Source organism: Mobula hypostoma, chromosome 12 (assembly GCF_963921235.1).
Source record: "Mobula hypostoma chromosome 12, sMobHyp1.1, whole genome shotgun sequence".
In the NCBI taxonomy this organism is placed as follows: Eukaryota; Metazoa; Chordata; class Chondrichthyes; order Myliobatiformes; family Myliobatidae; genus Mobula; species Mobula hypostoma.
This window is the reverse complement of record NC_086108.1, coordinates 2,441,405-2,463,996: the sequence shown is the minus strand read 5'-3', so window position 1 is coordinate 2,463,996 and position 22,592 is coordinate 2,441,405. Positions and strand designations below refer to the sequence as shown.

General features: G+C 44.0%; 1 protein-coding gene and 1 non-coding gene across 4 annotated transcripts in view; both read right to left on the bottom strand.

The window, feature by feature from the left end:
* LOC134354564 (BTB/POZ domain-containing protein 7-like) overlaps positions 1–22,592 on the bottom strand; it is a 176,273-nt gene that overhangs the window by 128,179 nt on the left and 25,502 nt on the right. For all 3 annotated transcript variants that reach the window (XM_063063489.1, XM_063063491.1, XM_063063490.1), the window contains exons 2-3: positions 20,622–20,809; positions 6,899–7,963 (exon numbers count right to left, since the gene is read on the bottom strand). In XM_063063489.1, the coding sequence (XP_062919559.1) occupies positions 6,899–7,963; positions 20,622–20,703 (1,147 nt within the window). In that variant the 5' untranslated portion in view covers positions 20,704–20,809. The remainder of the gene's footprint in view (positions 1–6,898; positions 7,964–20,621; positions 20,810–22,592) is intronic.
* Positions 11,262–11,368, bottom strand: LOC134355289 (U6 spliceosomal RNA). Its single transcript, XR_010020013.1, has one exon. It is a non-coding gene; the product is annotated as a U6 spliceosomal RNA (small nuclear RNA).

Genomic DNA, 22,592 nt, shown 5'->3' with positions numbered 1-22,592 from the left:
CTTTCTTTTGTGGTCCATTCTCCTCTCCTATCAGACTCCTTCCTCTCCAGCCCTTTACTTTTTCTACCCCTATGCTTCACCTATCACCTTCTAGCTATACTGGCATTTGAGTGCAAGGTTCTGGATCTCAGGAAGGGGAAGTTGGGAGAACACATACTGGTCTTCATCAAGGAAGGTGTCAGCAGAAGAAAGGATGAGCAGCTTCAAGTTCCTGGGTGTCAACATCTCAGAGGATCTATCTTGGGCCCAACATATTAATGCAATCATAAAGAAGACAAGACAGCAGTTATGCTTCATTAGGAATGTGAGGAGATTTGACTCTGGCATATTTCTACACAAATGGAGAGCATTCTGACTGGTTGCATTACCATCTGGTATGGAGGATCCAAAGCCAGAATCGAAAAGAACTGCAGAGGGTTGCAGTCATGATCATGAGCACTAGCCTCCCCATTATCGAGGATATCTTCAAAGGACTGAACCTCGATAAAGACACACCCATCATTGACGGCCCTCACTGTCCGATACATGCACTTTATCATCTGAAAGATGGTAAAAGAGACTGAAGACACACACATACTGTTTTAGGAACAGCTTCTGCTCAGATTTCTGAACGGTCCATGAACACTACCTCTTTACTACTTGGTGTTATTTATTTTACATTTCTTACTGTAATTCTAATTTTTTGTGTTTGGCACTGGACTGTTACCACAAAACAAGAAGTTCACAACATGTCCGTGATTCACTGAAGACAGGTTAAGAAAATTTTAAGAAGGCTCATTTATTATTAAAGCATGTATCCATATCCAACTCTGAAATCTGTATTCTCCAGATTGCCACAAAACAAAGAACATGAAAGGTGTTCAGAGAACCCACCACACCCCGTACAAAAAAGAATGACATCCCAATCATTAACTCCCCACCAAAACTCCCCTCCCCCACACTGATAACTAACAGAACATCAACCCCCAAACGCGCTCCCCCTGCACAACAAAACCGAAAAGGAATGGGCGATTTTAAAAAGTCTGAAAAAGTCCACAGTCCATGCAATAGTCCAATTCATAAACGCAGAACCACGATACCATTCTACAAGATCACTGACATTCACTGAAAGAGAAGGTCACCAAATGAGGCAGAGAGGCCTACCTGCCTGCCACAGCAACAGGCTGCTCAGTCTCCTCCAGCAGCAATCAAAAGGCAGGCAGTCAGGTTGAAACTCTCGCACTTCCGCATTTGCCTCGGTGTCTCAATTTTCCGACACTTTAGTCGGCGATTAATGGATGTTTTAAACGACAAAGTGCAGTCAAACATCGGCTTGCGTAGCACCTCAAAATTTCTTTGCGTCAAGTACAGGCTGGTTCCCTGGAATCTTCCCAGATCTCAAAACTGTAAATTACAGTCCCAGAAATGCATTTAAGGTGAAAAACAGACACAAAAGTAGTACGAGAGATATTTTCGTGAGCTATCTGGAAGATGTTGATCAAGGGAGTGTTGTACGCTGACACCATCTCGACCACAAAGTTTAGCAATCATACACATGGAAGTCTGCAGATGCTCAAAATCCAAAGCAACACATACTCACAATGCTGGAGGAACTCAGGAGATCAGGCAACATCTATGGAGAGGAATAAACAGTCGACGTGTCAGGCCAAGGTCCCTCTTCAGGAGAAGGGGAGAAGACACCAAAAGAGAAAGGTTGTGGGGAGGAGAAGGAGGTTAGTTGGAAGGTGATGGGTAAACCCAAGTGCATGGGAAAAGTCTGGGGCTGGTGAAGAAGGAATCTGACAGGAGAGGAGAGTGGACAACAGGAGAAAGGGAAGGAGGAGGGGACCCAGGGGGAAGCAAGAGGCAGGTGAAAAGAAGTGAGTGGGGAATGGGGGGGGGTGTGATAGAATTTGTTCATCAGATGGAGAAATCAATATTCATGCCATCAGGTTGGAGGGAACCCAGAATATAAGGAACTGCTTCTGCAGCAAGGGTGGCCTCAATCTGACACCAGAGGCGGCCAGGGACTGATGTGTCAGAATGGGAATGGGAATTGGAATTAAAATATTTGGCCACTTGGAAGATGGTATACTAAGGGAATGAGGTACACGGGGTTGGTACACTAACAGAACAAATAAATATTAGACACATCCTTAATGAGTGGCAGAGCACTCAAATGGCTTAGCACAGTTTCGATCTTCTTTAATCACTACAAGTAATCAGCAGCTGTTACTTTCACCCTCATTTTATCAAATCTCCTTTTGAAAGTTAATGTTCAATTTCTTCAACTGACATTTCCCTCCAAGAGGATCAGACCTTGTCACTGGATTTGGAGGCTTGTGTGCCTCAATGACCAACAGCGACGTTGGCTGGAGTCAAGGGTTTATTTTCTGACTCTTGGCTGGGTCACCCATGCCGAACAGGTTAAAGGGTGGAGGCCAAACTAAGAGCGGTTCACCGGTGCTCTGGGTTCAGGGGGTTCAGCTCAGGGTTAACAACCCTGACTGGTAAAATTGTTACAGAAACAGCAATGAAGAATCCTTCTACATCGGAGTCAGGACGGTATTCCTGAGTCTCCACCTGAAATATGCAAGACAGTCAGTCAGCCGAATTGCTGACATGATGAAGGAAGCTGTGAATGCTGCCAGAGATGGAGAATCTTCATTGCTGTCATAAATCGCCAACTGCATTACAGGCAAAAGAAAAACTAACATTTCTGAGACACATGTACTCTATCACAATTACTCTGCCAATGGTACCACTCCACAAATTATGGTCATAGAGTAACAGAGCACAGAAACGGGGCATTTGGCCCATCTAGTCCATGCCAAACTGTTATTCTACCTAGTCCCATTGACCTGCATTTGGACAACAACCCTCCATATACTTCCCATCCATGGATTTTTTCAAACTCTTCTTAACTGTTGCAATCAAACAAGCATCCACCACTTCCACTGGAAGCTTATTCCGCACTCTTTGTACTTTATACTTCATTGTTGCCAGACAATTGATATAGAACATACAATCATCATAGCGATATTTAATTCTGCACTTCCTGCTCCCTGGAGTAAAAATCAATAGTAAATATTAAAAATTTAAATTATAAATCATAAATAGAAAATAGAAAAATGGAAAGTACGGTAGTGCAAAAAAACCAAGAGGCAGGTCCGGATATTTGGAGGGTACAGCCCAGATCCGGGTCAGGATCCGTTCAGCAGTCTTATCACAGTTGGAAAGAAGCTGTTCCCAAATCTGGCCGTACGAGTCTTCAAGCTCCTGAGCCTTCTCCCGGAGGGAAGAGGGACGAAAAGTCTGTTGGCTGGGTGGGTGGTGTCCTTGATTATCCTGGCAGCACTGCTCCGACAGCGTGCGGTGTAAAGGGAGTCTAAGGACGGAAGATTGGTTTGTGTGATGTGCTGTGCTGCGCTGTGTTCATGATCTTCTGCAGCTTCTTCCGGTCTTGGACAGGACAACTTCCATACCAGGTTGTGATGCACCCTAGAAGAATGCTTTCTACGGTGCATCTATAAAAATTAGTGAGGGTTTTAGGGGACAGGCCAAATTTCTTTAGTTTTCTCAGGAAGTAAAGGCGCTGGTGGGCCTTCTTGGCAGTGGACTCTGCTTGGTTGGACCAGTCAGGTCATTTGTGATATTGACCATGAAGAACTTAAAGCTTTTGACCTGTTCCACTTGCGCACCACCGATGTAAATTGGGTCGTGTGGTCCGCTACTCCTTCTGAAGTCAACAACCAATTCCTTCATCTTGCTGACGTTGAGGGATAGTCTTCGCACCATGCCACCAGGTTCTTAATCTCCTCTCTGTACTCAAACTCATCATTACCCTCTGAGTGAAGAAGTTCAATGGTTTCATTTAATGTCAAAGAATGTATATGGCACACAACCTGAAATCCTTACTCTTCTCAGATATCCACAAAACAGAAGAAAGACACCGCAAAAATGAATGACAGAAAAAACATTACAACTCCAAAGACCCCACCACACACAGTCAGCAGCAAAACAGCAATCCTCCTCCCACTTGTTCCAACAAAAAGCATCAACCCCCCCACCATGCAGTTACGTTCCCAAAGATCATAATCTATAGTCCATCAAAAACTACTGTCCATCCAGAGAGACAGAGATAGATCTCCCACAATGCTTCAATCTATGACGTCAATGAGGAATCAGTTTGTCCTCAGGGCCACACCTCAAAAAGGCGCTGCTTCCAAGTTGCTCCTGGAGATCCTGTGTCGTCTTCCAATACCTTAAGTGTTTGCCTTCAGGCTCCTTCAGCTTTCACCGTTAACCTATGACCCCTAGTTCTAGTCAAACCCAATCTCAGTGGGAAAAAGCCTGCTTGTATTTATCCTGTCTATATCCCTCAATTTTGTATGGCATTCCATTTTTTGACAACACCACAAATGTGTGCTCTTTGGTTACCAATAACTGTACACTTGAAACAATTTCCTATTTATAAAACATCTTTCTGATTTTGAATATCATATCACCCCACAACTTTTTTTCGATCCTCAAGGGAATACTTCCAACTTTCCTGCTCTTTCTGCAACCAAAATTACTAACTTTCGGTACCATTCCAGTAAATCACATCAACTTCCCAAGGCACATCCTTTTTAAAAAGAATAGCCAGAAGTAGCTTCTTAAAGTTGTTATAGCCAGGGGTAGTAATGAGGATAAGCTCCCACTATCTTTTAAATGCTCCCAATGACATGCATCTCAAATAGCCTCTGACAACCACATCCAGCTCCTGGCCTTAACGTGTGACCTAGCTACTAAGCCTGGCAGTACAGTTTCTACTGACAGAAGAAGCGGCAAAGGCGGATTATTGTCCCTTAGAACCAGACAGATGCTTCAGGCAGATGGCTCTTGTCGGCCGTGGTTGGCAGCTGATCTTGGAGAAGGAAAATTCTGATCTCAAACATTTGCTGCCTTATGGCTATATTCACTCATGGGGGAGGCTTCGGGAGTACACCCTCGAGGGAAAAATCTGGAGCTGGAAGGCAGACTTGCGTTCAGCTCAATGCTGACTGGCAACTCCCACAATGCTGCTGGTGCCAAAATATATCGGTCTCGGCCATTCCTTTGGGCTTGCCAGATGCATGGAGTGGGGAAGCCTGTTACGTGGGCAACAGCTTGCTCTCCATATTGTACTGGCATATCTAGACTGCTAGAATACAACATCCATGGTTGATCCTGACCGACACAGGCCTCAGATCACAACAATCTAGAAATATAGAAAATATGTACAGGAGAAGGCCATTCGGCCCTTCGAGCCTGCACCGAACTGGAGTCTGATCATTGTTTTATGAACAGTTTAGCCTAGGATGCAAAAGTTAGTTTTAAACAATTTCAAAAGTTGTTGAAGAATGCCTTTCACATCCTCAGTTCAGATGTCAGCTGGACGGGAAGCTCTGCCTCTCTGGGCTGAGCCCACTTCAGAAACTTGCATGGGTGAGCAGAGGTCAACGGTTCAATTTTATGTCAGAGAATATATACAGTATACAACCTGTAATTCTTACTCTTCACAGACATCCTCAAAACAGGAAAAACCCTTAAGAATGAATGAAACATCATAACCCCAAAGCCCCCCTCCCCTATGCACAAGCAGCAGCATAAGCAATGACTGTCCCCCAGCAAATCACAGACACTCCTCCCCATACCATGCAAGCAACAGCAAGCCCCCAAATAGACCGTGATCTACAGTCCGTCAAAAACTACAGTCCATAACCCAACACTTCATTATTCATAGAAAGAGAGGTCACTCCTGCAACAACGACAGCGGGAGACTACAGCTCACTGTTCCCATGTTACAATCTTCTGCTTTGCTTCTCTGAGCCAACTGACTCGAGGACTGACAGGCTCTAACTCTTCATCAAAGAGAGCGAGAAGATCACACGGGTACAGCATACTGCCAATCAAGCAGCCACCCTCATTTTGTCCCCCTAAGCATGTATGACCTAGACGAAAATGTAGATGGGTGGGTTAGTAAATTTGCAGATGATACCAAGATTGGTGCAGTTGTGGATAGTGTGGAAGACTGGCAAAGAATAGATCAAATGTAGATATGGTCTGAGAAATGGTAGATGGCATTTAACCTAGATAAATGTGAGGTGTTGCATCTTGGGAGGGCAAATGCAAGGAGACAGTACACCGTTAAGGGCAAGATCCTCAACAGTGTTGCTGTGCAGGGAGATCTTGGGATCCAAGTTTATAGCCCTTTGAAAGTGGCTTCACAGGTCGCTAGGGTGGTTAAGGCCATTTATGGGATGCTTGCTTTTACTAGTTGAGGCATTAATTTCAAAAGTCAAGAGGTTATGTTGCAACTTTACAAATCTCCGATTAGGCCACTTCTGGAGTATACAGTTCTGGTTGCCCCACTAGAGGAAGGACGTTAAGGCTTCGGAGACTGTGCAATAGAGGTTTATGAGGATGTTGCCTGGTTTAGAGGGCATATCCTATCACAAGAGGCTGGATAAACTTGGGCTGTTTTCTCCAGAGCAGTGGATGCTGAGGGGAGATCTGATAGAGGTTTACAAGATTATGGGAGGCATAGACAGAGTGGACAGAGAGTATCTGCTTCCCAGGGTTGAAATGTCTAATATCAGAGGGCATGCATTGAAGGTGAGAGGGGGTAGGCTTAAGGGGGATGTGAGGGGGTAAGTTTTTTTTATTCAGAGTGATGGATACGCTGCCCAGTATGGTGGTAGAGGCAAATATTTTAGAGGCTTTGAACAGACCTTTGGAAAGGCACATGGATGTCAGGAAGACAGAGGCATATGGACATGGTGCAGGTAGGAGGGTTAAGATTTTGGGGAGAGGGGTTTGACTGACTTTTTAGCTGGTTTGGCACCGAAGAGCCTGTTCCTGTCCTGTACTGTTCTATGTTCTATGTTTTCCTTACCTTGGGCCAACATGTCGAATTCAATGAAGAGTGCGATATGGAACAGTTCCATTGCGTTTTCCAACCGGGTTTCGCTGTCCTTCCCTGATTCATCCTGCACTTCCCTCAAACTCCCTGTAGACGGGCTGAATGGTAGGACCAAATCCAGGTCCACCAGGTCTGTGTACATGCAATGCAAAATAACCTTTGCATACTTCTTTGGAATGATTGCCTCGTTCAGAACAATCCTGGCTGGGGTCTGCAAGGTCCGGTCTGTGGTTTCCTCCCCGCTGCGGATCCGCTTCTGGAGGAGGTTGCGGAAGAACGGCGAGCGGGCGCAGAGGATGGCCTTGTGGCAGCGGAAGTCACCTTCCAGGCGGCACCCTTCGAAGCCGTCGGAGGCCTCGGGGCTGGAGGTGAAGCTGAGGACCGCGTCGTAATAGCAGCAACTCTCCAGGAGGCTGTAGATGTCAAAGTGAAGGGCATTGGGCATGCCAAACTCCTCACTGAGACGCACTAGGATGTCAACATTTTTGATCTGGGAATCCCGCACGCCAAACTCTCCACTGTACAAGTAGTGCAATAGCGAAGACAATATCGGTATGTCTATGCCAACAGTGCTGATGTCCATAACCAACTCCGCACGGTCCAGGTTAGACAGGAGGAGGGTTTTGAAGAAAGGGCACCGCGCTGCCAGGATGGCGCGATGGACAGGAAAGCATGTACCCTGGAATATCAGGTCCACATCCGTACAGTACTTGAACTGGTACAACTTGGCCAAATCCTCATTTAAGCGGCTGGCCTCTGGCCTGGCCACACATGCTTGAATTGCCAGCTCCTTCACGGCCAGAGCCGCTTCATATTGCTTCACCAGCAGGCCCACGTCTCGCACATCCCAGCTGCAGAGGAGCTCCCGCATGTGCTTGGCATGGTCAGCCGATTTGGCCGACTTGCGCCGCCTGAACAGCTTCTTCTTCAGCAAGGCAAGGTTGGAGCTCTTCTTCTTCTCACGCTTGTCCTGGCCCAGCCCAGAGACGCAGAGCTTCCCTTCCAGCTGACATCCGAACTGAGGATGCGAAGGGGATTCTGTCCAAAGACAAATAAATCGCAGGTTACATAATTTCTTGTCAGAGTGAAGCAAACTTTGTGACAACAGAGTTAAAATAACTTTGCGGGGCAACACGGTAGCGTAGTGGTTAGCACAACACTTCACAGTACAGGCGGGGGGGGGTGGTGAGAGGATGGTAAGTACATGAAGCAAACTGCCAGAGGACGTGGTCGAGGCAGGTATAATTACAACACTAATAGACAGATAATGTGGGAACTAGGGAGCATGGCTTATGAGGATAGGTTGAGCCAGCTAGGGTGTTTCTCTTTGGATTGAAGAAGGATGAGAGGTGACTTGATAGCGGTGTACAAGACGATAAGAGGCAGAGATTGAGTGGATAGCCAGTGACTTCACCCCCCACCCCCCCGCCAGAGTAGAAATGGCTAAAACAAGGATACAAAATTTTTCAAGGAGTTGGGAGAAAAGTATTGCTGGGGGAAAGAAATGTCAGAGGAATGGTTTTGTGTTCTCTTTTTATACACAGAGTGATAGATGCATGGCTTAGTTGGGCCAAATGGCCCACTCCCATACTGTAGAATTCTAGGCGTCAGCACTGGGGAATGAAAGACTTAAAAAAAAAATCAAAATTAGGTTTAATATCACTGGCATACGTCCTGAAATGTGTTGTCTTTGTGGCAGCAGTACAATGCAATACATAATCATAGAAAAATAATTTGTGAACTACAGCAAATACACAGTGTGTGTGAATGTATGTGTTGCAAAGATAGAAATTAAAAAATGAGGCAGTGTTCATTCTGAGATTGGATGACAGAGGGGAAGAAGCTGTCCCTGAACTGTTGAGTGTATCTTCAGGTTCCTGTACCTCTTCCTTGATGACAACAACAAGAAGAGGACATGTCCTGGGTGATGGGGATCCTTAATGATGAACACCACCTTTTTAGAAACACATTATGAACTGAAGATTATCATACTGAATACCGTGACAAAAAATTTACTTATACCTTCAAAAAAAAAGGCAGATTTAAAAAAAAAGAAATATCCATCTGATTGGATGAACAGGGCCTCAAATTAGTATTTAATCCAAAACTCTACATCTCCAACAGTACAGCACTTCCTTCATCCTATAGAACATCAACCTATTCTTGCAGAACCTCTGGAATTCACTACCTGCAGCACCATGGAGATCAAATCACTAAAATATAGATGATCAGGAAATAGATGTATTTTTGAAAGGTTGCAGGATAGTGTGCTTTTGGGAACGGTGGGGTGAGGGGGGTGCATTTCAAACAGGATCCGGCTGAATGATGGGGTAGAACTGAGGGGCCAAGTGGCCTACTCAACTCTAATTGCCTTAAGTTCGTAGCTTCGACCTCTAGGTCTGGGATCCACAAGCCTTCTGATGTGAGAGATGGGAAGGGCCATCAGCTGACCAAGATAATGTCTAATACATTGAAGGTGAGAGGGATAGGTTTGAAAGGGGAAGTGAGGGGTAATTTTTTCTCCCCCTCAGAGAGTGGTGGATGCCTAGAATGTGCTGCCTGGTATGATGGTAGAGGCAAAGACGTATATTCGAGGTTTTTAAGAGCCATTTAGATAGGCACAAGAATACAAGGAAGATGGAGGGATATGGACATTGTGTAGATAGGAGGGGTTAGTTTTTGGTTTTTTTAATTTACTTTTTAAGCTTATTCAGCAAAACATTGTGGGCTGAAGGGTCTGTTCCTGTGCTAAACTGTTCTATGTTCCAAAAGACAAGTTCATACTAATTAAACGCAGACTCCCCCACCCACTGTTCACTCAGTGGGAGACTGACTCTATTGTGGTCGACTGTGGATTGATGGTGTGAGTCTTTGACTCTTTTATTGCGTAATTGTGATACCATTTGCGCTTGCTATCTCGTGTGTGACTGTTGGTACTGTGTTTTGCACCCTGACCTCGGAGTAATGCTGTCTCATTTGGCTGTATTCATGAGTATTCGTGTATGGCTGAATGACAATTAAATTTGAATCGAACTGAATTCTGGCAAAACTGCATTGTTTTGAAAGAGGATCCTGTGATATTCAGCAAAGTGGCTTCTTTTGCAAACCTGCTGACAAGAGAAACAGAGGAGCAGAATAAACGAGATCCACTTAACACAATGACAGGTATGGAACAAAATTCTGGCAAGACAGAACAATAGCAACATGAAAAGTATGTATTACAATAATTACACAGTTCAAGTAATTCATTGGCTACAAATTGCCTCTGATGAGCTTGCAACATTCCGAATGTGAGTGCCGGGACAATTCCTAACCTTGCGTTGCCTACTTGGGAACATGGCTGGAAGATGGAGAATTAAGGGGAAGAGAATCAGGTTTATTATCACTGACATATGTTAGGAAATTTGTTGTTTGATGTATATGGAAATTGTGTCATTGAACTTCTTGGGTGGCAGAGTGGAGGTATGTCACTACCAAATGAGGAGTAAGGTACTCCTTCCATCTGCTAGCCTGCGGGTCACCCCTGGGCAAGGTGTCGCACCTGCTTAGCCCCACGGCCATGATCAGGATCACATGAAGCCATGGGAGCATGTGGTGGATGTTTGTACGTATCACAAGTCCTGGTTATGTGACCACTGACACCAGGCAGACAATCTCTGAAGAGTATTGGTAATGGCTGGGGTCACCCGTCTTGTAAAGGCACTGCCCAGAAAAAAGCAATGGCAAACTACTTCTGTAGAAAAATTTGCCAAGAACAATCATGGTCAGGAAAAGACCGTGCTCACACACATCATACAACACAGCACAGAATGAACCAACAGTGTATATGACACATGTGGATATCATGGAAATTCACAAAGAGCATTAGAAGGTAACTTTTACTATTCAGTCAAATGAAAAAAAGGCTAGTTTAACAAGAGCTAGTTTAAGGTATGGAAAGATATCTCAGTTGGTTATCCACTCAATAGTAGGGTGACCAAAATTGGGAAACTGAGGATAAAAAGAACAGAATCCAGAGAGATTGTAGGGCTGAACAAGATTACAAGAGAATCCCCTGAAACTACTTGTTTATTTATTGAGATACAGTGTGGAACAGGCCCTTTCGTCCCTTCGAGCCGTGCTGCCCAGCAACCACCCAATTAATCCGAGACTAATCATAAAACTATTTAAAATGACAAATTAACCTACCAACCGGTATGTCTTCGAACTGTGGGAGGAAAGCAGAGCACCTGCAGGAAACCCACGTGGCTACGAGGGAGAATGTAGACTCGGGAATTGAACCTAGATCGCCCGTACTGTAATGCGGTGTGCTCATTAATACACAATTGTGCCGCCCCAAAATATCCAACACTTCACAAATTTATGTGTCATCCTCGCGCAGGGGCCGTGCTAATATTCTCTGCATCATTCCAATTTTAGTATATGTGCCGCCAAAGCGAGCACATCTATTTTTGCCCATCTAAAGCATTCCCAAAACCGTAAGGTGCTATTATAATCTGGATTTGCTCAAAGTATATGTGGGATGTGGGGAAGGTATTAAAACCAATAAATTAAATGAGAAGGATGTAATTTTAAAAAATTACATCTTGAGGATTTTAAGATCAAAGAGCATTCAAAATTTCCACAGCGCAAGTTGTGCTAACAAAGAAAAGACAGACAAAAATCCCTCCACAAGCTTTGCAAGTCCCTCTAGAAATGGAAAGAAAATAAATTCCTCCCACACTGCCATGCACAGCTCTCAGTTCTGTTACGATCTGTAATCAAAGACATGCTGAAGTTTCTGGCAGAGAAACAAACCTTCCATCTGTAGTTTCTATATTCAGCACTCAGTAACATTAACTTTCACTTGCAGTGTGCACAAATCAATTGTTACAGCACTTGGTGCCACGTCGATATCCAGACCCACATTCAAGAAATGGGGTCAGACTGGCAATCCTTCACTGAGGCACTAATGTAGGAATTGCATGAATTTGCTTTGGCAGGATGTCCCTCTGCAACCTCTACACTCTGCTCCTTAAAGGAACGAAAATGCACAAACTAGCTGCCTGATAACTTCCCTTGAGCAAAGCTTAGAGATTAGAGTCAAATTAAAAGGTGCACAGTACTGGGCTGCTTTTAAGGAATAAAATTTGGAGTACTAGTTGAAAGTCGTGCACGAGGCAATCCTACCAGACAAACCCCTCCCATCTGTCTGAACTGGATTTGAAACAGATTAAAGAATTAAATCATGGTACCACAATGCCAGAAAACTTTTTAAAAAAGGGGAACACACGCAAAGTATATTTTAAAGGCTGATAAACCAAGCTCACAAACCCAACATGAAAATAAAGCATTACAATACTTAAAAGGGCAATGTACACACTTTAAGAGAGTACAAGCTGAAACTTTGTACAAAAGATCAGAGAGACACATCATGAAGAGCAAAAAAAGGGTCAAGGTTTCTAATATTTTATGTCAAGCAGAATTTTTTATTTGCTTTGCTAACTTTGTACAGCACTGTGAACCAAGAGTTCAGCTTAACATGAATCAAGTCTCGTTACACACTGAATCAATGCCATGCACAAATTTCTCAAACATTATAAGACCGTAAGATACAGGAGCAGAATGAGGCCACATGGGCCATCGAGTGCTCCGCCATTTCACCATGGCTGATCCATTTCCCTTTTGGCCCCAATCTCCTGCCTGCTCCCTGTATCCCTTCATGCCCTGACTAATCAAGAACCTATCAACCTCCACCTTAAATATACCCATATTCCAGATTCACCACCCACAGGCTAAAGAAATTCCTCTTCACTTCCTTTCTAAAAGGACGTCCCTCTATTATGAAGGCTGTGCCCTCTGGTCCTGGACTCTCCCACCATAGGAAACATCCTCTCCACATCCACTCTATCAAGGCTTAAAACATTAGATGGGTTTCAATGAGGTCATCCCTCATTCTTTGAAGACAAGGGGCCAAAACTGCTCACAATACTCTGAGGCCACACCAGTGCCTTATAAAGCCCTTGGTTATTCATATTATTGCACACCTGTCCTCATCAAAGGATCACGTGGAAAGTGAGCAATTTCAGGCTCCTGGGAGACAACATCTCTGAGGATCTGACCTAGACCCAACATATTGACACAGTTACAAAGAAGATAAGACAGCAGCTATATTTCATTAGGAGTTTGAAAAGATTTGGAATGTCACCAAAAACGTTCACATTTCTGCAGATGTACCATGAAGAGCATTTAAACTGCCTGCATCATCGCCTGTTATGGGGGAGGGGGTGCTACAGGATCGAAATAAGCCGCAGAAAATTATAAACCCAGTCAGCTCCATCATGGGCACTAGACTCAGTAGTATCTAGGGCACATTCAAGGAGTGGTACTTCAGAAAGGCAACGTCCATTACCCAGCACATGCCCTCTCCTCATTGCTACCAATGGGAAGGAGGTACAAAAGCCTGGAGGCACCCACTCAATGATTCAGGAACAGCTTCTTCCCCTCTGCCATCTGAATGGACATTGAACCCATGAACACTACCTCATTATATTTTTATTTCTATTTTTTGCACTACTTGTTTAACTATTTAATATATATTTTCTGTAATTCTGTTTTGTCTCTCTATTACCATGTATTGCATTGTACTGCTGCTCCAAAATTAAAACATTTCAGGACATACGCCAGTGATATTAAACATGATTCTATTAGGCTGGCGTTCCTGACATTCTGAAGTGCTTGTGAGTTTCCTTAGTGTGGAGGAACAGAGGGATCTCAGAGTCCACATTCACAGATCTCTCTAACTTACTGTAAAAGTTGATAGGTAAGTTACAAAGGTACAGTATATGGTGTGTTGGTCATCATTAGTCGGAGTCCGAATTCAAGTGCCATGAGATAATGTTGCAGCCCAAAGAATCCTGGCTAAAACCACACTTGGTATATTGTGTCCTGGCGTGAAACATCAACTGTTTATTCATTTCCATGGATGCTGCCTGATCTGCTGAGTTCCTCCAAGATTTTGTGTGTGTTGCTTTGGATTTTCAGCATTTGCAAAATTTCTCAGGTTTCTGTTATAGTGTTCAGTTCGGGTTGCCGAACTGTCAGAAGGATGTAGAAGCTTTAGGGAGGGTGCACAGGAGATTTACCAGGACGCTTCTTGGATTGGAAAGTGTGTCTTGTGAGGATAGATTGAGTGAGTGAGGACTTATCTCTTTGGAGTGAAGAAGGATGAGAGGTGGCGGAAAGAATGATAAGAAGCATAGATTGAGTAGACAGCCACAGAGTTTTCCTTCAGGATGGAAATATCTAATATGGGGGGGGGAGAGGGAACATAATTTTAAGGTGATTAGAGGAAATTATAGGGCGTGGGGATGTCAGAATCAGAATTAGGTTTAATATCATTGGACTATGACACAAAATTTGTTAACTTTGCTGCAGCAGTACAATGCAATACATAATAAAGAGAGAAAAACTGAATTACAGTACTTATACTAAATAGTTAAATTAAATAAGGAGTGCCAATAAAAGTAGAGATAGTGTTCATGGGTTCAATGTCTATTCAGAAAATCGGATAGCAGAGGGGAAGAAGTTGTTCCTGAATCAGAGGTAGTTTTTTTTTAAAAACACAGAGTGGTGGGGACATGGAGCGTGCTGCTGGGGTGGTGGTAGGGCAGACACTTTTAGGGACACTGCAGACACTTTTAGAGAGGCACATGATGAAGGAGGGTCACGTAGCAGAGAAGAGTTAGATTGATTTTAGAGTAGGTTAAAAGGTCGGCACAAGATTATGGGCCAAAGCCCCTGTACTGTGCTGTACTGTTCTATGTTCTATTGACCAGTTAAGCGTAAGGAAACAAATACTAATTCACATTCAGTTCTTCATGCACAAGTTTTACTTTGTTCACTCATTGGCAAGGTCAACATTTCTGCCCATCTGCAGTTCCCACTGAACCGTCTAGCACGTTGGATGATACGCAGGGCAGGAAGTCTAGGGTCAGCACAGAAATGTCGAAGTTAGCGTTATGCATTACAGCATTAGTGATTATCGACTGGGGTTCAATTCCCATCATTTTGCACATTCTCCCCTGACTGCATGGCTTCTCTCTGGCTGCATCAGTTTCCTCCCACAGTCCAAAGTTCAAAAACAGAGTAAAATTTATTATCACAGTACATACATGTCACCACATATAACTCTTGACATTCATTTCCCTGCAGAATACTCAGCAAGTCAATAGAATGATAACTGTAAACAGCATTAATGAAAGAGCAAGAGCACAGAAGACAACAAACTGTGCAAATGCAAATATAAATATAAATAAATAGCAATAAATAACAAGATAAAAAATCCTTAAAGGGAGATCATTGATTGTGGGAACATCTGAATAGATGAGTGTAGTTATCTTCTTTTGTCCAGGAGCCTGATGGTTGAGTGGTAGTAACTGTTCTTGAACCTGGTGATGCAAGTCCTGGGGTATTAGTACCTTCTACCTGATGGCAGCAGTGACAAAAGAGTATGGCCTGGACGGTGAGAATCTTTGATTATGGATGCTGCTTTCCTGCGACAGTATTTAATCTAGATATGCTCAATGGTTGGGAGGGCTTTATCCGTGATGTACTGGGCCAAATCCACTACTTTTTGCAGGATTTTCTGCTCAAAGACATTGATGTTTGCATATCAGGCTGTAACACAGCCAGCCAATACACATCTACAAAAGTTTGTCAAGGTTTTTGATGTCACGCTGAATCTTCGCAGACTCCTAAAGAAGTAGAGGGCAAAGGCGTTTGGGTTAGGGTCTGTGAGTTGTGGGCATGCTCTGTTGGCTCCAGAAGCATGGCAACAGTTGCGGGTTGCCCCCCAGCACAATCCTCATGGATCTGATTTGACGCAAATGACATATTTCACTGTGTGCTTTGATGTTTTGATATACAGTACATGTAACAAATAAAACTAATCTTTTAAAGAGGCAAACACAGGGAAGTGGATGCACAGTTCCACGTTGGCTAGACTTGCTCTCCCGAGGGACACCAGCTGGCTCACTGGTGTTTTAAAATAACTGAATATAAGTGGTTAAAATTTTTACTGCTATGCTTTAGGTATTTCATTTCAGCAGTTCTGCTCTGCTTTCAGCCTGTGTGGGTTAGAGATAAGTGGCTTTGTTGCTCAATTTGGGAATACTGTGTCAGCCAATCAGGGTGGTGGAATTGCGAGAAAGTTCTAGAGAATGCTGGGCAGAGAGGTATTTGTGATGAACACTGATGAGTGATGAGGTCTTTTTGGTGGGAGCTAGGAGAAGACAGGAGGGAAGATGGCTGAGGATGTGGTCCCTGTTGCACGAGGGGCTTTGTGCAAATGAATGGCTTCAAGGAGGAAGGGCCTATCCTCCTGTGAGGCCCGATGTGGCCTTCTATATATTGGCCAGTGAGTCGGCTGGGGTGATATACTGCATCCGGTGCTCCCGATGTGGCCTTCTATATATTGGCGAGACCCGATGCAGACTGGGACACCTACGCTCTGTCCGCCAGAGAAAGCAGGATCTCCCAGTGGCCACACATTTTAATTCCACGTCCCATTCCCATTCTGATATGCCTATCCACGGCCTCCTCTACCATAAAGATGAAGCCTCACTCAGGTCGGAGGAACAACACCTTATATTCCGTCTGGGTAGCCTCCAACCTCATGGCATGAACATTGACTTCTCAAACTTGCTGCTAATGCCACACCTCCCCCTCGTACCCCATCCGTTATTTATTTATTTACTCATTCTTATTTCTCTCTCTCCTTTTTCTCCCTCTGTCCCCCTCACTATACCCCTTGCCCATCCTCTGGGTTTTCCCCCCCTCCCCCTTTTCTTTCTCCCTAGACCTCCTGTCCCATGATCCTCTCATATCCCTTTTGCCAATCACCTGTCCAGCTCTTGGCTCCATCCCTCCCCCTCCTGTCTTCTCCCATCACTTCGGATCTCCCCCTCCCCCTCTCAAAACTCTTACTAGCTCTTCTTTCAGTTAGTCCTGACGAAGGGTCTCAGCCTGAGACGTCGACTGCACCTCTTCCTAGAGATGCTGCCTGGCCTGCTGCGTTCACCAGCAACTTTGATGTGTGTTGTTTGAAATTCCAGCATCTGCAGATTTCCTCGTGCTCCTGTGGGGGAAGCCCGTTTGTTTGAGATGGATTTCGAGCAACATTCAGGAGGTGGTGTGTGCTTTCATACACACCGAGCGTCCAGTGCGCGAGTTAAAGACAGCTTCAAGATGACCTCCAACTTAAAGTGCACATTTGACTGTTGAATTATGATGAGCCCTTTTGTTTTTTCTTTCTTTTCTTTAATAACCGGTTAAGTTAATATTCATAAATATTCTTTATAATTGTATGCGGTGCATGGTCTGCTGTGTCTTGCTGCTGGGCAACTGCAGGGGAGCAGTAAGTTACACAGTATTCACACATATTGGGTTTGGACATCCCAACCTCATGGGTTTGGCAGTACCCAAGTCACATCTATCCGAGATGCATAGACTCTGAGAAAGGTGGATTTCTCACCACTGAATCTGGTGGCTGTTAGCAAGGGGCTAATGAGCCACATCTCTAGAGATGCCCAATAAAAAGTGATTTCATAAGCAAGGCTCATCACGAAGACTATCGTCTTTTTATTCCAGATTTGTATTTAATCAGTTGAATTAAAATCCCCCAATGATAATTAAACTATCAAACCATTAGCACAGGTCGCCAGATTACAAGTCTAGTAATTCAACAGCATGTTACTATTTATTAACAGGCAATACATCACGCCCAGCTCTAAATTAATCCTTGATTCTAAAAAATTGGGTCATCAGTAGAGAACCTTGCAAATTATTTGTCCAGCGACAATGACAAGTGACCAACTTTCCCTGTATATCGGCTTGCAGATGAGATCAGAGAGTGAAAGGGGAATGATTGTGGGATTAGTTGTCCTCTGACTCACTGCCACATTACAGGATACATTCTACTGAACTGTATACATTAGAAACATGTGACTCTATTGACCAGTGGAAGCTTTGAAGGAACTAGAGAACAAGTTCTACCTTCCTACTCTTTCCTCAAGAAAAAAAAACATTTAGATCTATTTAAATTCCTTTTGAAAGTTACTTCCGAGTCTGGATCCATCACCTCTGCATTTCCCAAATCAGGGAGGAAAAAAAACCTGTTGCATTGTACTGCTGCCGCAAAGACAACACATTTCATGACGTATGCTGGTGACATTAAACCCAATTCTGAGTACATCTACAAGGAGTGCTGCAGAAGAAAGCAGCATCCATCATCAAGGGACCCCACACTGACCAGGAGGTTCCCAGCCCGGGGTCCACAGATCCCTCGGTCAATGGTAGGTGTCCAGGGCATAAAAAGATTGGGAACCCCTGATCTACACCATGCACTTTTCTCGCTGCTGCCATCGGGCAGGAGGTACAGGAGCCTTAGTTCCCACATCAGCAGTTGCAGGAACAGTTATTACCCTACAACTGTCAGACTCCTGAAACAGCATGGATAACTTCACTCACCACAACACTGAACAGGTTCCACAAGCTGTGGACTCATTAACTCATGTTCTCAGATAGGTATGTATGCATGCATGTATGCATCTATTCTCATTTGCAGAGTTTGTCTTCTTTTGCACATTGGTTGTTTATCAGTCTTTGTGTGTAGTTTTTCATCGATAATATTGCAATTTTTTTTTCTACTGTGATTTTCCACAAGAAAATGAATCCCAGGGTTGTATCTGGTGACATATAGGTACTTAGATAATAAATTTACTTTGAATGGAATTTCTCCACGTCACTTATAAAAATCCTAGAGAAGTTCTGCTCTGAAGAGAACAATCCTAATTTGATTTTAAAGTTATTGTAGAATAAAATACAATTTAACATTAACACTTTTTCAGAAAAGATCGCAGGATTATTGCTTTAAACATATAGTGCAGTTTCTTAAGAATACAGGAATTTTTAAAAAATAGATCTTGATACAAATACAAACTCAACTTCACTCACCCCATCACTGAACTGTTCCCATAACCAATGGATTTACCTTCAAGGACTTTTCATCTCATGTTCTTGATAGTTATTATTTATTTATTATTATTTCTACCTTCTGTATTTGCAGTTTGTTGCCTTCTGCACTCTGGTTGAACGCCCTAGTTGGGCAGTCTTTCATTGGTTTTATTATGATTATTCCACATGTTTATTGAGTATGGTCACAAGAAAATGAATCTCAGGATCGTATATGGTGACATATGTACACTTTGATTATAAATTTACTTTGAACTGTGAAATGTAAATATATAGGACTGAGATAGACTGATGCACAGTGCAGTTCAGAAGGTGGCAGTATCGTTAAAGATGTTTGCCAAACGCCATAAAACCCAAGAACAACAATCTTAATTTCACTTTTTAAAAAAAAGCAGGAAGATACCATAAAAATCAAATTATCTGCAAAATAACCATTTCAGAAGTCATTTCAAAACAACAGGTCCTACCACACAGAAAAGATACTGGCTGGTTCCTGGTAAGGATACAAAATAGCACACACAAAATGCTGGAGGAACTCAGCAGGTCGGGCAGATTCTACAGAAATGAAGAAACAGTCGACATTTTGGGCCAAGACCATTCTTCAGGGCTGAGAAGGAAGGAGAAAGATGCCAGAATAAAAAGGTGGGGGGAGGGGAAGGAGGTTGGTGAGAAGAGGTAAAAGGCCAGAGTGGAGATTGGAAGAGAGAGGAGGAAAAAACATTTTTTTACCAGAAAGAGAGATCAATATTCATGCCATCAAGTTGGAGGATACTCAGATGTAATACAAGGTGTTTCTGCTCCATCCTGAGGGTGGCCACTTCCCCTTGGGCCCCCTCGTCCTTTCCTTTCTCCTATGGTCCACTCTCCTCTTCTGGCAGACTCCTCCATCTCCAGCACTTAACCTTTCCCACCCACCTGGCTTCATCCATCATCTTCTAGCTTGCCTCCTTCCACTCCCCCCCCCCCACCACTTCATTATTCCTGTGCCTTCTCCCTTCCTTTCCGGCCCTGAAGGGTCTCAGCCTGAAACATCAGCTATTTCTCCATTTCCATAGCAGGTCAGGGGTGTATGGCGTGTCTAGGGAGGGGCAGCACCTCTGGTGGGGGGGCCTGCGTACCCTTTTTCAGGGCAGCTCGTCCACCATTGGTCCCCACCTGGTGCTCAGCTCTCACCTGAGGCTCCAAGTAGGTGTAACACGCGCAGCGGCCACACCCCGGTAAACCGTCTCGGCAGACGGGCCAAACCAGGTGAGGGTAGCCGACAGGTCTTTGACCCTCAGTGAGGTAGGGGATCTGCCTGTCCCAGCGTGTGAAGTCTGGCCATGGCGGATTGCGCGGAGGAGACCGATTAATGGTCCAATGGTCAAGAAGGCAGGCCAGCAGGTGTTGTGGAGCACTAAGAGCACGACAAGGCACTGAGACATCCTCGTCATCCACTGCAAGAGGTGGTGATCTCACTAAACTCACCCGGCAGAAAGCAAAGGCAAACCACTGCTGTAACCTGCCACGTACGTGATTTCCCAAAATGTCAGAGCAGAGTGGAGGGAAATCGTCTGCCAACTGGAAATTCCAGATGTGACCTAACGACGACGATAGCAGGTCAGGCAGCATCTGAGTTCCTCCAGCACTTTGTGCATGTTGCTTTGGACTTTCTCATGTTTACGATACAGAAAAAAATTCTTACCACCGATTGCATTTGAAGACTGTGTTTTCACCCCAGCTGTCTGACATGACGGATACGGGTAGGTAGAAGCATTAACACCCATCTTCTTGGAACACACATGGCAAGAATCTCTTTAAGATAGTCTTCTTCCACTAGGCAAGGAACTTCAGCTGTCTACTGACAACCATTTACTGCCTGAAGAACAGTTCCTGAGGGGAAAATTAACGAAGACTTAATTGTTTCCCTTACATATAAATAGTTCCACTTTATGTTATTCAGACTCTTTAGTAACCGCATGATTCAAAATGCAAACAATAAACAGACTCAGTTTGAATGGAACACAGCAAGAAGAAATGTGGTACTTGATACAAGGTTAGACATTACGATTTTGCTTAATTCTTTTAAACGTCAAAAGAAATCAGCGTATAATATGCTGTTAAATAAAACTGCAGATTAAAACTGAAATTCTACAACTAAACACATCACTCCCTTCCAAACAGGGATAACTCTCTAGATGAGCCCTTTGTCCACTTGTCTCTCTCCACAGATCTCCCTCCTGGCACTACCCCTGCCAGTGGGACAAGTGCTACACTTGCCCCTACACCTCTTGCCTCAGCACCATTCAAGGCCCCAAACAGTCCCACCAGGTTAAGAGACACTTCACACGTGAAAAGTGCCAGGGTCATCTACTATAACCACTGTACCTACTCTATATTGATGAGACCCCACACGGACTGCTCTGCCTCATCTGCCACAAAAGGTGGGATTTTTGGTGGCCACCCATTTCAATTTGACTTCCCATTGCCATTCTGACATGTTTGTCCAAGGCCTCCTCTATGGTCACAATGGGTCAACACTCAGGTTGGAGGAGCAACACCTCATATTCCATATGGGTAGCCTTCATCCTGATGGCATGAACATCGATTTCTCTAACTTCTGGTAATTTCTCCCATCTCCCTTCTCTCTCTCTCTCCCCCCTCCCCATTCTCCAATATGACTCTCCCTCACACGTTCTCTTCTCCTCACCCGTCCATTACTTCCCTCTAGTGCTGTTCCTCCTCCTCCCCATTCTCCCATAGTCCCATGCCCTCTCCTATCAGATTCCTTCTTCTTCAGCTCACGACTTCTACTTATTCCCTCCTGGATTATTACTTCAGCCTTCATCCCCCGGCCAACTTCCCTCTTACCTTCCAGCTTGTACTCCTTATTCTGCCTTCTTCTCCCTTCCATTCCAATCCCAATGAAGGGTTTCAGCCAGAAATGTTGAGAGTTTATTCCTTCCCACAGACACTGCCTGACTTGCTGAGTTCTTCTGACATTTTGTGGGTACACTGCTCTGGTATTCTGCCACGAGCCAACCAAAATCTCTATGTGAAACCAAGTCATCATCGATCTCAAAGGACTCTGCTGGACATATTTACGCTCTTTTCTCATTGTTACCATCAGGTAGGAGGTATAGAAGCCTGAAGGCACACACTCAGCGATTCAGGAACCCTCTGCAATCCAATTCCTACATGGACATTGAATCTTTGGACACTACCTCACTTTTTTTTAAATATACAGTATTTCTGTTTTGGCACGTTTTTAAAAAATCTATTCAATATACATAATTGATTTACTTGTTTATTTATTATCTTTCATTATTTTTTCTCTCTCTGTTAGATTATGTATTGCATTGAACCGCTGCTGCTAAATTAACAAATTTCATGGCACACGCCGGTGATAATAAACCTGATTCTGATTCACATCACTGCCATTGCAACAGAAAAAAGACCTTTCAAAATAAATGTATTGCCTGTACAATGGATTTGCTCCATACTAACGATCGCTTATTTTTGGAGATATAAAACAGAAAAGGCCCTTCCCGCTCTTCAAGCTGTGTCGCCCAGCAATCCCCCAATTTAATCCTAGCCTAATCACGGGACAATTTCTCATGTCCAATTAACCTACTGAACGGCCTGTCTTTGGAATATGGGAAGAAATCCATGCAGT